This window comes from Nelumbo lutea, chromosome 7 (genome assembly GCF_056320005.1).
Source record: "Nelumbo lutea isolate HS-2025 chromosome 7, American lotus-T2T, whole genome shotgun sequence".
Classification (NCBI taxonomy): domain Eukaryota; kingdom Viridiplantae; phylum Streptophyta; class Magnoliopsida; order Proteales; family Nelumbonaceae; genus Nelumbo; species Nelumbo lutea.
In genome coordinates this window covers 41708691-41722434 of record NC_142690.1, presented here as the reverse complement: position 1 = coordinate 41722434, position 13744 = coordinate 41708691, and the positions used below count along the sequence as shown (strand labels likewise).

The 13744-nt window shown below is 40.1% G+C and overlaps 1 protein-coding gene across 1 annotated transcript; it reads left to right on the top strand.

The window, feature by feature from the left end:
* Window positions 1-6206: 6206 nt before the first annotated feature.
* Window positions 6207-9306, top strand: LOC148846180 (uncharacterized). The gene is made up of 3 exons (XM_088955943.1): window positions 6207-6413; window positions 8815-8979; window positions 9235-9306. The coding sequence occupies exons 1-3, from the start codon at window positions 6207-6209 to the stop codon at window positions 9304-9306; spliced, it is 444 nt and encodes a 147-aa protein (XP_088812069.1).
* Window positions 9307-13744: the final 4438 nt, after the last annotated feature.

Sequence of the window (13744 nt, the reverse complement as noted above, 5' to 3'; positions counted from 1 at the left end):
CTAGCCCCTGTTTGATTCTTGCTGCAGAATCTTGGTTCTTGTTGAAGAGCCATCCTGCTGATCCTGCTTAATCACACACAATGTCATCTTTAGTGGAAGTAGGTTTTGGTCTTCTCCTTGGGCGTGAACACCTTCATTGGGAGTTACTGCTACTTCATATCTAGTATATCCCTCTCCTCCCTTTTGGTTTCAGATCTGGTCCGGTTTTGGATTCAAGAATGAACCTTGAAAATGTAGTTTTCTAAATTAGGGAATGCGATTCCTAGATGGGAGAAAATAAATTTGTGAAAATATGGTTCGGCCATCCATATGATAGATCTCCCATCCCTTCACCTCGGCCATCCACGTAGTTTAGAGGCATACCAATGCCACAGGTCCATAAAAAAGTAAAAATTTGAGATTTAAGGACAAAAAGAAGGTTTTTTGGCAAAAAAAATAGCGTGGCAAGGCATCCACATCACTTTAGGACACATAGATCTTGAAAATTTACCCAAAATATAAAAAGAAACCTCAATCGAACATCAAAGTGCAAAGTTATGGCCTTAGAAAGTTTGCACATGCATTAAGTATGCAACCTATAATCCAATGACCGGGTCGAATGGGTTAATAGTTGAACCCTTCAAGTCGGATTGTTTTTAACCAAGTCAATGACTTTTTAATTGAAGGGCAAGTGACCTAGAATCGAGGTTGGGTGACGGTTCGAATGGACCAACTGGTCGGGTCAATGGTGAGTTGAAAACATTGGTATCAGTTTGGGCCGATTTTCAGTTTGGTTAGTCGGTTTGAAAAAATTTAAATTAAAAATTAAATTACATTTAAAAAATACAATGACATTATTAAAAGAATAAATTTAAAATTTTAAGTTTATAATATAAATATTTTAGACTTAGAAATATGGGAATTTTTCCACTTTCCTGTATTAAAAAATTGTATTTGAATTATAAGATATACATAGGGCTTTTTGAATAAAAATTAATAAAGTTATGCATATTGACAAAATGGATACATTTGCAAAAGAGATGCAAAAACAATGAGAGGTAAGAAAAATGTCTTTATTGGGACCAAAATGCCCATGATTTAAAAAAGCCTTTCGTTCTTCTCTTCGACATTCTTCACTCTTCGATTCTTGTTGTACCTCCCACTCACTAAATATGCTCTTCTTTTTTGGTATCCCTAGTTCTAATATTTGATGAAAATTTCCAAGTTCCAACAACGATGGATCTCTCTCTCTATCTATCTATCTATCTATCTATCTATATATGTGTGTGTGTGTGTGTGTGTGTGTGTTTTGTAACAAAACCTATATATCAGCTATGGTCGGTGGTAAGGGAGAGGTCTTTTTTTCTCATGTGATGAGGACAATGAGAAAAGGGTGGGGTGTTTTGTCTTTCTCTCCAGACTATGATGGTGAAGACAATGAAAAGAGGGAAAGGAGTTTCGTCTTTCTCTCCAAACTAGGACGATGAGGATGGTGGGAAGAGGGAGAGTAGTTTCTTTTTTCTCTCCAAATTATAACGATGAGGACAGTGAAAATGAATTGCGAGGTATTTAATAGAACACCATCCAGCAATAAATAGATCATATGCTCAACAAATTTAAACACTTTCCAACAATAAACAAATTGGATGGTGCTTAGCATATTTAGACAACGTCCAACAATAAACAGATCAGATGGTGCTTAGCATATTTAGACACCACCCAACATTACATAGGTTGGGTGATTTCTTACAATTTTGATTCATCAATTTTTCAAGTGATAAAATAATAAATATACCCTCAAATTCATCTAAAATCCAATAAACCACAAGGTTGTATATGATTTTCACAAGTGTACAGGCCATCTGGTATAATGGAGACTGGATGGTTTTTACAAAGTAAGAAACCATCCGACATTAAACAAACTGAATGATTGCTTGCAATTTTGAAACATTACTTATAGTTCTGTAGGTACATGTTGATCACCACAACTACAATTGTCCAGAAGGTGCTAAACTGATTCCATAGAGACACTCATAACAAGTTCATGACAAAGAACATATCTACGATGAGCTCAAAGCTTCCAATTTTGAAACATCACTTATAGTTGTGTAGGTACATGTTGAACACCACAACCACAATAGCGCAGAAGGTGCTAAACCGATTCCATAGAGACATTCGTAATGAGTTCATGACAAAGCACATATTTGCGATGAGCTTAAAGCCTGCACAAACTTGCAATTAGCTCAAAGCCTGCACAAACTTGTGTTGAGCTCAAAGTCTGAAATGAGCTAACGATGAGCACAAGGTCACCACAGACCTACAAAAGACCCAAATCTAGGTCACCTAAAAGGAATACGAAGTCGCCAAAGTTCCGCAATGAGCACAAAGCCATTGTGAGCCTACAATGAGTTCAGAGCCATCGCTAGTCTACGATGAGATTAGAGCCATTGCGAACCTACGATGAGCTTAAGGACATCGCAGGTCAGAGATGAACAAAAAAACATGTGATTTACTGACGTCACTCATGACAGAATGCGTAGTAAGATTAAGAAATACATGTAAGATTAGTATTAGCACCATCCATGCCACGTCATTCTAAGAGGCTTGAAAAATGAAGTAGCATACATGTATTATGAGAATCCCCAGACAAAAAGAAACTTCATTCTTGATAGATTTCAGAAGACGTGGCAAAACCCTAGTGGTGTCCCCTGACATCTGACACTTATGCCCTTAGCTCCAATCAAAATGATGTACATTATGACATTTATTGTAAATGAATAAAATGCATATTTGATTTATGTTATTGTGGTGTGTGTCTGTGTAATACCCTTAAAACTGGACACATATGAGACTCGTGTTAGTTTAGAATGTTCACAGCCGTTGGATAGGTCTAGGGAGATTTATCATGCTAAGGCTGACACTAATGTGTCGCCAAGTTGGTTGGGGTAGCATGCCTCAGCTACCAGGGTGAGACCCGAGGTACATGCAGTGTAGGCTTACTTGAAACCCTGAACCAGACCAGAATTCTACTATTGCCCTGGACCTTGGTGATTAGTGGTCAAAACTGGAATGTTACACCTAACCCCTAGACTCGATTATGATACTGCGCTAAGTGTAGAATTGGGCTGTCTTTTATATGTCAATCAGTGAGATCCTTAGAGGGGGTCAAAACCTGGGTATGTTGGGACAGTCTGAGAATTCATCTGAGTGGGTGATCATAGTGACAGGATCATCCCCTTTCTCGGATAAAGGTAATGATCGAGGATGCACTCTCTCTGATAGAAACCTAAACTATCGGCAGTTGATTTCAATCGTTAAAATTTGTTTTGCAAAATATATTTATATACGGATATATATATATATATATATATATATATATATATATATATATATATATATATATATATAATGTTTGCAAAAGGTTTTAATTCCCGGGATCCAAGTGAGTAGAGAGTGTAGCATTGTTCCTTGCAGCCAAGGGAGAGGTCCTCTCTTGTAGGGCAGTGTTTGATCATCATTATGGGCTGAGAGGTTAAGTGTAAGACCATTGAGGGTAATATCTAATGGGCTAATCATGCATATGCCCACAGTCCTTGGGTTTTTATGTGGTGGCTTGGCCCAGGGACCACTTAGTGTAAGTGTTGGGCCCATTAAAAGCACATGGTGATGGGCTTAGGGGTTCACTATCTTCTTCAGTGAATTCGGCCAGGTCTTGTAATAAAGGTTTGGCTGAACCCATGTGGCTGATGTGTAGATCAATGTTTGGGTCCCACGCATACAAGGAACCCAACTAGGCAGCAGTTTGGAGGTTGAATGAGCACATAGACTTAATGAGCCTAAGGCCCAATTCGAACTGGTTTAATTTGATTAATTAAAGAGGGGCAGTTATGGGATTTAGATCAGCAGATAGGATAGGGAGTTATCCCTATCTACTCAGAGAGTCTAGATCCAAATAGAGATTTGGATCAAGAAATTCCTAATGAGATTAGGAGGGCTAATCTAGATCTACAGATAAGATAAGGGACTATCCTTTTCTCTTAAAGAGAGTCTAGATCGAAATAAGGATTTGGATTATGAAACTCCTATTGAGATTAGGAGCTCTCTTTAAGGCTATAAAAGGAGGAAGAGGGTGAACCTCCAGTCACTCAATCAGATGTCAGATCACAGAGATAGAGAAGACAGGAACAGTAATACTGCGCCATCTTCTGCTCTTGCGCCCTTCTTCTGCTGCCGCCATTGCCAGTTCGTTCTTCATTGTAGGAGTGATCAAGAAGGGTTCTTAATATCAGTTTTTGGTGAAAAACTTATCTAAAGTCATGCTCACTTACCCTTCATCAAATTCTTACTAAAGGATTTGGTTCTTGTGAAGAACCACCTGCTGATTCTGCTCCACCCTATGCTGTGTCATCTTTAGTGGGAGCAGTCTTTAGAGTTTTCCTTGGGTGTGAACACCTTCGTTGGGAGTTACTGCTACTCCGTATCAGGTATATCCCTCTCCTACCTTTTGGTTTTAGATTTGGTTCGGTTTAGGTTCAAGATTGATCGTTGAAAATGCATATTTTCTAAAACAGGGAATGTGATTCCCAATTGGGAGAGAGAGAGAGAGAGAGAGAGAGAGAAATTTTTGGAATTTCACCCAACCTACCTGCAAGGTTCGGCCATCCATATGATGGATCTCTCATCCCTTCATTATGAGAATCCTCAAACGAAATGAAAATTCATCCTTGATGGATCTCATAAGACGTGGCAAAACCCTTGTGGTGTCCCCTGATATCTGACACCGAATCAAAGAATCCCTCTCCTAGTGGGAATAAGACACTTTTGGCTTCTTCCTTTCAGGACCTCGAGATCTCTCCCTATAAAAGGAAGCCTAACACATAACGATAATAACATTCTATCAACCACAACCTTTAGCCTACCCTTTGCCCCCAACCTTACTTTGTCTTTCAAGGAGACCTCCGTACGTAGCCTTACCACATTACTCACATTAGAATAATTGATTCTTCATTGATCACAAAGGATGGCCACCCGCAAGATCAACCTTTCTCCTATCCCAGAAGAGCAAATCAAAGAACAGAGTATCAATTTGAAGATCGAAGACCAAGCCGATCAGGAGTCGGTCGAGCAGGTCAACATTGAAATTATTTCCAGCAAAGTGTATGAGTTTGAGACTCATTTTGATCACATAGAGTAGATGTAGGCCAAGATGCGAAACACCCTGTAGCTACTCCTCCAAAGGTCATCCACAACCAAGCATTCCCTAGTCACCCCCGCTAGTCCTTCTACATCCATACCTACCAACCACTACCCTGCTAAACTGAACTCCAACATGAATGAGCACCTTCCCATAACCAACCCCACATAAGATACGACACAAAGAACCTGTTTTTCTATCTTGAACAATCCCATGTGACCCCACAAAGCAACACGGTGACAGAGGCACCCACAAGCTGTAATGAACTCAAAGAGTGCATCCAAGGCCTGATGGAAGAAAGCCAGAATAGGGTCTACTCCTCACTTATCCTCTAAAAACCCTATTCTAACCACATCTTATACAAACCCTACCCTTGTGGCTACGTCCCACCACAGCAGTGGTTGTAGTATGATGGGCAGAAGGGAAGCCCATAAGAGCATGCCAACAAGTTCAAAGATGCTTTGGGATCGTTTGCCCTGGACGGTGACCTGAAAGTTTAGGAATTCTCCAAATCCCTAATTGGACCTGCATACACCTAGTTCGTCAATCTGACCACGGGTAGTATAGACTCGTGGGCAGAGTTGGCAAAAAGAGTTTTGTTCAAATGGTTCACCCTAGAGCAAAGACTGATGATTGAGAACCTGTGCAACATAGAACAACATACAGGGTAGGACCTCCTAGCTTATGTCATGAGGTTTCAAATGCAGACCCACTTTGTTTTTGATGAGCACACTACTAAAAAGAGCTTTGTTGAACAGTTCTATAGGATAGGCATATAGAACATCGAAGTTGAGACACTTAGTCAATTGTGGAAGTGTGTAGAGAGGACATTGTACTCTGTCAAAAGTACCACGCCCCAGTCCACCCCAGCAGCATCGTAGTTCGGGAGGAACAAAATTTATGTCTTTGACCAAATGACTTGGAACACCAGGGGGCCTACGGGCCCTATTACTGTGGTGGCAACCAGAACTAGCAGAATATCCCACTACCTCCACCCCCTCCTCCTTTCACCTGCAGCAAGGATGAGTTAATAATGATAATGAACAAATTGGTAGAGGATTATGTGATCAATCTGCCACCACCACCACTAGGAGTCAACCCAGAAAAAGAGAAGCATGGAGGGAGGTGGTGCAATTACCACAAGTCATTGAACCATGACCAGATGGACTACTTCACACTCCAACGGTTGTTCATACAGAAGGAAAAGCTGGATGACTTTGTTAACAGGAAGCCAGCTCAGGTAGAGACCAATCCCCTCCCCACACACACCCAAGGAGGCAATATTAATGTGGTAAGAACACTAGGAGGCAACCATATTGAATTGTTGATCCAATGGTTCAAGCAGAGTCCAGACCTATAACAAATCTTTAGCAAGCAAAGAGTTAGTGCTGCAACATGGCAACTCGCCATCAAAGCACTAGCAAAAGCATTCAGAGGCCACTCGAGCCCCATCATTTGGATAGGTCCCATGTAGACTTCACTCCAAATGATATGTTGGCCACAGATCCCCCACTACAACCGACCCATGTATATCACAGCTAGGGGTGTCAATGGACCAGTTTTTGGGTTGGACTCCATCCAAATCAAATCTAGTTTGGATGGATTGGACAGACCAACAAGACATATTGAATTTGGAAGACTAGATGGACCAATATGACATATTGGATTGGACCTAATCCGTCCGTAATGAATTTATATCGGATTGAACCAATATCTGGTCCATTGATAGAAGATAAGAACATAGGTGTCAATAGACCTGGTTTGAATTGAAACAAATCTAAACCAACAAGAATTTGAACAGATTGGATAGTCTCTAGACCAGTCCAAAATATTCATTGGACTAGATTGGATCAGGTCCATTTGTAACGGACTCACATTGGACTAGATCGGATTGGACCAAATCCAATCCAATTGACACCCCTAATCACAGCCAAAATAGGGGGCTACGAGATGCAGTGATCAATGATTGATCAAGGAAGTTCTATGAACCTAATCTCCATCCATACCCTGAAGTTGATGAACATACAGAAGGAGACCATTAAAGGGCTACCCATGGAGGTTATAGACTTTAATAGGAATGCGTTTCTCATGGAGGGATCCTTTGAGTTGTCGGTCATCATTGGTCCATTCACTATTAACAGAAGGAGACTGTTAAAGGGCTACCCATGGAGGTTACAGATTTTAATGGGAATGCGTTTGTCACAGAGGGATCCATTGAGTTGTCGGTCATCAATGGTCAGTTCACCATTAACTAGGAGTAGCAAGTTATTTTGGGAAGGACAACATATCATCTCTTGTTGGGGTGATCGTTGATACATGGTTTGGCCTTGGTCTTATCCACATACCACCAATGTATCTAGGCTAAACATAGAGGTCGTGTAGTGAGGATCCCAGCTACTTGCGTCCCATTCAAAAAAACAAAGACCCATCTTTAGGATGCAATTTACTACATAGAGCTAGCCGAAGAAGGAGAGTCTAGAGTGGCAAAGGTGGAAAGTGTCCAGATGACGAACCCAACAAGTGAACCTCCGTTAGTGCCAAAAGGAAGAAGGGTCTAGGTGTCTATGGGTCACATATGAAAACGGGAAAAGTTATTACACAATTATGGAAGAGTACGAGGATGCCAACATGCTATCCACCAAAATGGCCATCCCTAAGGTATGAGTTAATTTATTATTATATGATATAGCTCCTGAATGATTAAGTCATTATTGTAATTCATATATCTCCATGAAAACAAAAGAAAAGCATGTATATGTTCTAAATTTTGTCTCAACCTGAACTATTTCACTATGCCATCTCAACACAATGACATCACGATGATCTCATCGTAGAAGTACTCTAAACATACAAAACAGAACCTGACATATTGGAAGGTAAAACATAACATACTTGTATACACAATTAGCAACAAAAGGAAAATACTAAAATCACATAAATAATAGGAGAAAAACAAAGAAATGGTGGAATACTATGATAAAATCCATGTGCCTCCCAAGCACATGCAAGATTCCAATAGTGTAGTGGAGGAACCCTTAGAGGAAATCAACAAGGAGTAGAAAAAAGGTTGTTGTACATATCGGCCAAATTAGAACCTGAAGAAAGACAAAAATCATTGGACCTTTTCAAAGTTACAAAAACCTTTATTTTCCCAATCACACAAATAGAATACATGTCAAACAAAACTGAACAGTGTTTTCTTTCATATCGACCAAATTCCACGACGTTTTTGCTTGGTCGTACAACCAAATGCCTGAATTGGACCTGGCATTAGTCAAACACTCACTCTACATTGACCTTAAATTCAAACCTGTTAAACAACTACAGAGGATCTTCAAGCCAAAAATAGCACTGAAAATCAAAGAGGAAGTCGAACGACTCCTGAAAGTAGGCTTCATCAAACCAATTGCGCACCCACGGTGGTTAGCCTATGTGGTTCTAGTCAAAAAGAAAAATGGCCAACTAATGTTACTACTTAGATCCAAATACATTAGCTTACAACTATCAATAAAGGACTAGTACACTGACTTTCCCCACCCCTACCCTTGGTGGTTTGTCGATTTTAGGGACCTAAACAGGGCCTACCCCAAAGACGAGTTCCCGTTGCCAAACATGGATATTCTTATTAACTCAATGGTCAGGAAATAGTTGTTCTCCTTCCTAGACGCCTACAATGGATACAATCAGATATATATGCAAGGAAGGAGTTCAAGGAAGGAGAGAAGGTGTTGCTCTTTAATTCTCGCCTGAAGCTATTTCCTGGGAAGTTGAAAACCAGGTGGAGTGGACCCTTTGTAGTGGCTAAGGTATTCTCGTATGGATGATGGGAGTACATTCAAGGTAAATGGGCAGCGTTTGAAGCACTATATTGAAGGAGAACAACCCATTTACCATGACTCCGTTCTTTCCTTGAAACAGCCATAAAAGGAAGAACAAAGTCAAGCTCACGACTTAAAAGGAGCACTTGTGGCAGGCAACCCATTGAGTTCAGTTTTTTTTTGTTTTGTTCAATTTTCGTTTATTACTTGTGAGTGTTTCTTAATCATAATTCACATCTGCAGGATGTCAACAAGGCATTCAGGGAATTACCCTCAAATCTTTTTTCTCTTTTTACGCATATTCCTATACATTGAGGACAATGTATACCTTAAGTGTGGGGGGATTAAGGGATTTGATAACTTTTTGGTTAACTCTAGCATGCTTTGATCATCACTTTTTAACCTTTCCTTTTGAAATTTCTGCTCCTTAGATACTTGCTTTTGAATGATTGCAAACCATCATGAATCATGTGCTTAGGTGGGATAGACAAGAAAGGATGCAAGCAAATCTAGCTGAAATTTTCAACTATGGAAAGTATCTCAGTAGTGGGAATGATCAACAGGCAAGATGCAATACAGATTTGACCCCTGTGAGCATTTGGTTTTTGACAGACAAACATTATTCGATTATTCTAGAACTTGTTTTGTTAGGCATGTTGAGACTGCAATAATGAGTTCATGGAATGGAACGTGATTTAAAAAAAATCTGAATAGTGTGAGATGGAGCATAAAAGCATAAGAAAAGGGTGAGATGGAGCATAAAATGCACTCATTCCGTGTTTCGGCGAAAAAAAAAATCGAGAGAGGGTATTTTTGAATCTTCCTGCATGTGATTATGAAAACAATGAAGGCTTACTCTAATCCTAAATTATTCATGCGAAGAGATGCTGCTCCCCTTGATTGTCGATTTCACTTGGGATCATGAGGATTAACGATTTAAAATTATTCTTTGACAAGTTAAAGAGGAAAAAGAAGTGGATGAATGGAAAGATCATTAATACTGGAGCAAGGCATGCGAGAGAACAAATACCCTGTTGAGAAAGATCCAAAAAAATCTTTTAGTTATCTTGTTCCTGTTTTAATTTTGTTTTGAGTTTTGTCTTGCCCGAGGATAGGCAAAGTTTAAGTGTGGGGGGATTCGATGAGAGTAGAATTTATCATATTTTTATCCCCAAATGTTCTGCCTTTTATACTGAATTAATAATTAATTGGACTCATACTTCTTGTGTTTCGGTTTAGGGCATGATGGAAGACATCAGGAGCAAAGAAAGGCAAATCGGATGATTTTTCACAGTTTCAGCACCATTCAGTAATTTAGGCATAATTCACGTATCCGAACTCCGATTGGGATGATTCAAGACCCACTAGAAAGACAAGAGCAAAATCCACAACTTTTTTGTTTTGGTATTTTGTAGATTTGGCCTACATCAAAGTTAAATCTGGGCCCGAAGTTGGGGTAAATTCGTAGGAAAGCCCAATCCGCATCTGAAGCCCAACTTGCAGAAAAGCCTGGCAGTAGCCCAATTCGTAGAGGAGATCTAATACGAATCCAAGAACAACAAACTGAGAAGAGTCTTATCAGATCTAAATTTATTATGTAATCCCATAAAGATGAAAAGATTGAGTTCATTAGATAAAGAGATAAGAGTATGATTAGACTAGGACTTTCTATTTTTGAGGGATTGACTTCAAGACAGATTAGGAGACTACCCCATCTCCTTAAGCTATATAAAGGGGTAGGGGGCAGATTAGAGAGGTATCAAGAAGCAGAGGAGCAATCCAGCTATCAAGCAAAAAGTCTGCAAGAAATAAGTGGCGGCAAAGACTAAAGGAGATCTCAACTCCATGTGAGTAGAGAGCGCAGCATTGTTCCTTGCAGTCGAGGGATAGGTCCTCTCTTGTCGGGTAGTGTTTGATCATTATGAGCTAAGAAGTTAAGTGTAAGGTCATTTAGGTTACACCTAATGGGTCAATCTTGCATCTGCCCACAGTCCCTAAGTTTTTATAAGATGGATTAGCCCAGGGACCACTTAGTGTAAGTGTTGGACCCATAGAGTCCATGTGATGGGTGCAAGAAGTTCACTAGGCTTTCCAGTGAATTCGACTAGGACTTGTAACAAAGGCTGGGCCAAATCTAAGTGGTTGATGTGTAGATCAATGCTTGAGTCCAACGCCATACAAAGAAACCCAACTAGGCTGCAATTTGGAAACTTATTGAGCACTGATTACTTATTGGGCCTAAAGCCCATTTCGAACTAGGGTGATATGATTACTCACTAAAGGGGGCGGATCTGAGATTAGGGTTACCTAAAAGGATTAGGGTTTTAACCCTATCCACTCTTGAAAACCAACTTCAAATATGATTTGAATATGGTAACCTCCTGATGAGATAATGAATAGGCTAACCTAATTTACAGATAAGATTAAGATTATCCCCTATCCAAATACAGATTTTGATTGGGATAACTCATAATAGGATTAGGAGGTTTCTTAATCACTAAGAAAAGAAAAAAAACCCTAATAAAGAATTATAAGAATACGAACCATGGTTTTAATAGTCACTACTTCTACAATCTGAGATAGGATCTCACCTTCCCTAGAGTGAAATCAGCATTCACACCACTTTCTGCTCTAAGGTTCTTCTCCAACCGCCGCCACCTTACTGCATAGTTCAAATCAGTTCTTGATATCAGTTTTTATTGAAAGACTGATTTGGCTCGATGCTCTAAACCTCCAACGGATTCTTGTGAAGAGTTCGGTTCATAAGACGAACATTATTGGTTCTGCTCCACCGTCGCTGTGTCATCTTCAGCGGGATTTTCATAAAGCAAAATGGCTCCCACTGACTTTCATAAAGCCAGATTTTGGTGGGCCTTAAATCTGTTAGGGTTCCGCACTAACCTTTTGATGAGGTGTGGGGCCCACCATGGAATGGAGGTCATCCAATGACCAGAAAGGACACCATGGCAATGATGTGCATTCATCTATGGTGTGCATAAGAGCCACTGTCGAATGAGCATGGGCCAAGCACTTATGGCCCATGCAAATAGCACATCACATCCAAACATCTCATGCAGGGATAAATTGATCCACTCAATTAATTATCTGTAAAGCCCATTGGAAGCCCATTAAAAATCCATAATATTAACCATTAATATTATTTAGGTATATGGGCTGAATTAGGTTACCCAGTTCGGCCCAAATAGCTTTATCCTTTGATTAAATTAAGGTTATCTGGCCTTTACAGGTTGGGGCGAATTAACCATTTAATTAAATATCAATTCTCAGGCCCATTATGTTAGACAGTTTTGTATGCCCTTAGCTTCAATCAAAATGATGTACTTTATGAATTTATTGTAAATGAATAAAAGTGCATATTTGATTCATGTTCCCTTCGTATGTTTCTGTGCAATACCCTTAAACTGGACACTTAATGATACTCGTGTTAGTTTAGAATGTTCACAGCCAGTGGGTTGGTCTGTGGAGACCTATCCTGACAAAGTTGACACTGTGCTGACACCAAGTCGGTTGGGGTGGCTTGTCTCAGCTACTAAGTGAGACCCTAAGCACACACAGTGTGGGATTAATTGAATCTTTGAACTGGACCAGAATTCCAGTATTGCCCTGGACCTTGGAGATTGATGGGCAACACTGGAAAGTTACATCCGACCCTAGACTCAATTATGATATTGCACTAGGTGTCAGATTGGGCTGTCTTTGATGTACCAATCAGTGAGATCCTTAGTGGGGTTCAAAACCTGGGTATGTTGGGACAGTCTGAGAATTCATCTGAGTGGGAGATCATAGTGACAGAATCAGCCCCTTTGTCGGACAAAGGTAATGATCGGGGATGCACTCTCACTAATGGAAACCAAAATTGTCAGCAGCCGATTTCAATTGTTGAAATTTCTTTTGCAAAATATATTTTATATGAGATATAAAAGTATATATATTATAGTTTTGAAATGTTTGCAAAAGGGTTTTAATTCCCGGGATCCATAAATGAGAGAGTGCAACATTGTTCCTTGCAGCTAAGGGAGAGGTCCTCTCCTGTCGGGCAGTGTATGATCATTATGGACTGAGAGGTTAAGTGTAAGGCCATTGAGGATAATACCGGATGGGCTAATCTTGCATCTGCCCACAGTCCCTGGGTGTTATTAAGTGGCTTGGCCCAGGGACCACTTGGGGTAAGTGTTGGGCCCATAAAGACCATCTGATGGGTTTCAGGGGGTGCACTGTCCATAACAGTGTATTCGGCCAGGCCTTGTAACAAAGGTTGGGCTAAACCCATGTGGCTGATGTGTAGATCAATGTTTGAGTCCCACGCCATACAAGGAAGCCCAACTGGGCAGCAGTTTGGATGGCTTAATGAATACATAACCCTAATTGGGCCTTAAGCCCATTTCAAACTGGGCTAATTTGATTAGTCTTTAAGGGGCGAATTTTGAAATAAGATCAACTGATAGGATTGGGGTCACACCCTATCCACTAAGAGAGTCCAAAATCTAAATGAGATTTAGATTTGGAAACTTTCTAATTAGATTAGGAACTGGTTGATCTAATCTGCAGATAAGATAAGGAATTTCCCTTATCTTAAAGGGACTTCTAATTCAGATATGATTTGGGTTAGCAACTCCTAATGGGATTAGGAGCCAATCCCTTTAAGTCTATAAAAGGAAGAGGGGGCAACAGCCTTTAGACATCCAAAACACATCCAACAGACTCAAGTCTTGTCTTCAGAGCTGAGATCACA

Excerpts from the sequence above, each read along its gene's own strand:
- LOC148846180 (XM_088955943.1), top strand. The coding sequence starts at position 6,207 with ATGATAATGAACAAATTGGTAGAGGATTATGTGATCAATCTGCCACCA. Across the intron at positions 6,414-8,814 it reads TTAACAGGAAGCCAGCTCAG|GAAATAGTTGTTCTCCTTCC; the intron begins GTAGAGACCAAT and ends CTCAATGGTCAG. Across the intron at positions 8,980-9,234 it reads GACCCTTTGTAGTGGCTAAG|GATGTCAACAAGGCATTCAG; the intron begins GTATTCTCGTAT and ends TCACATCTGCAG.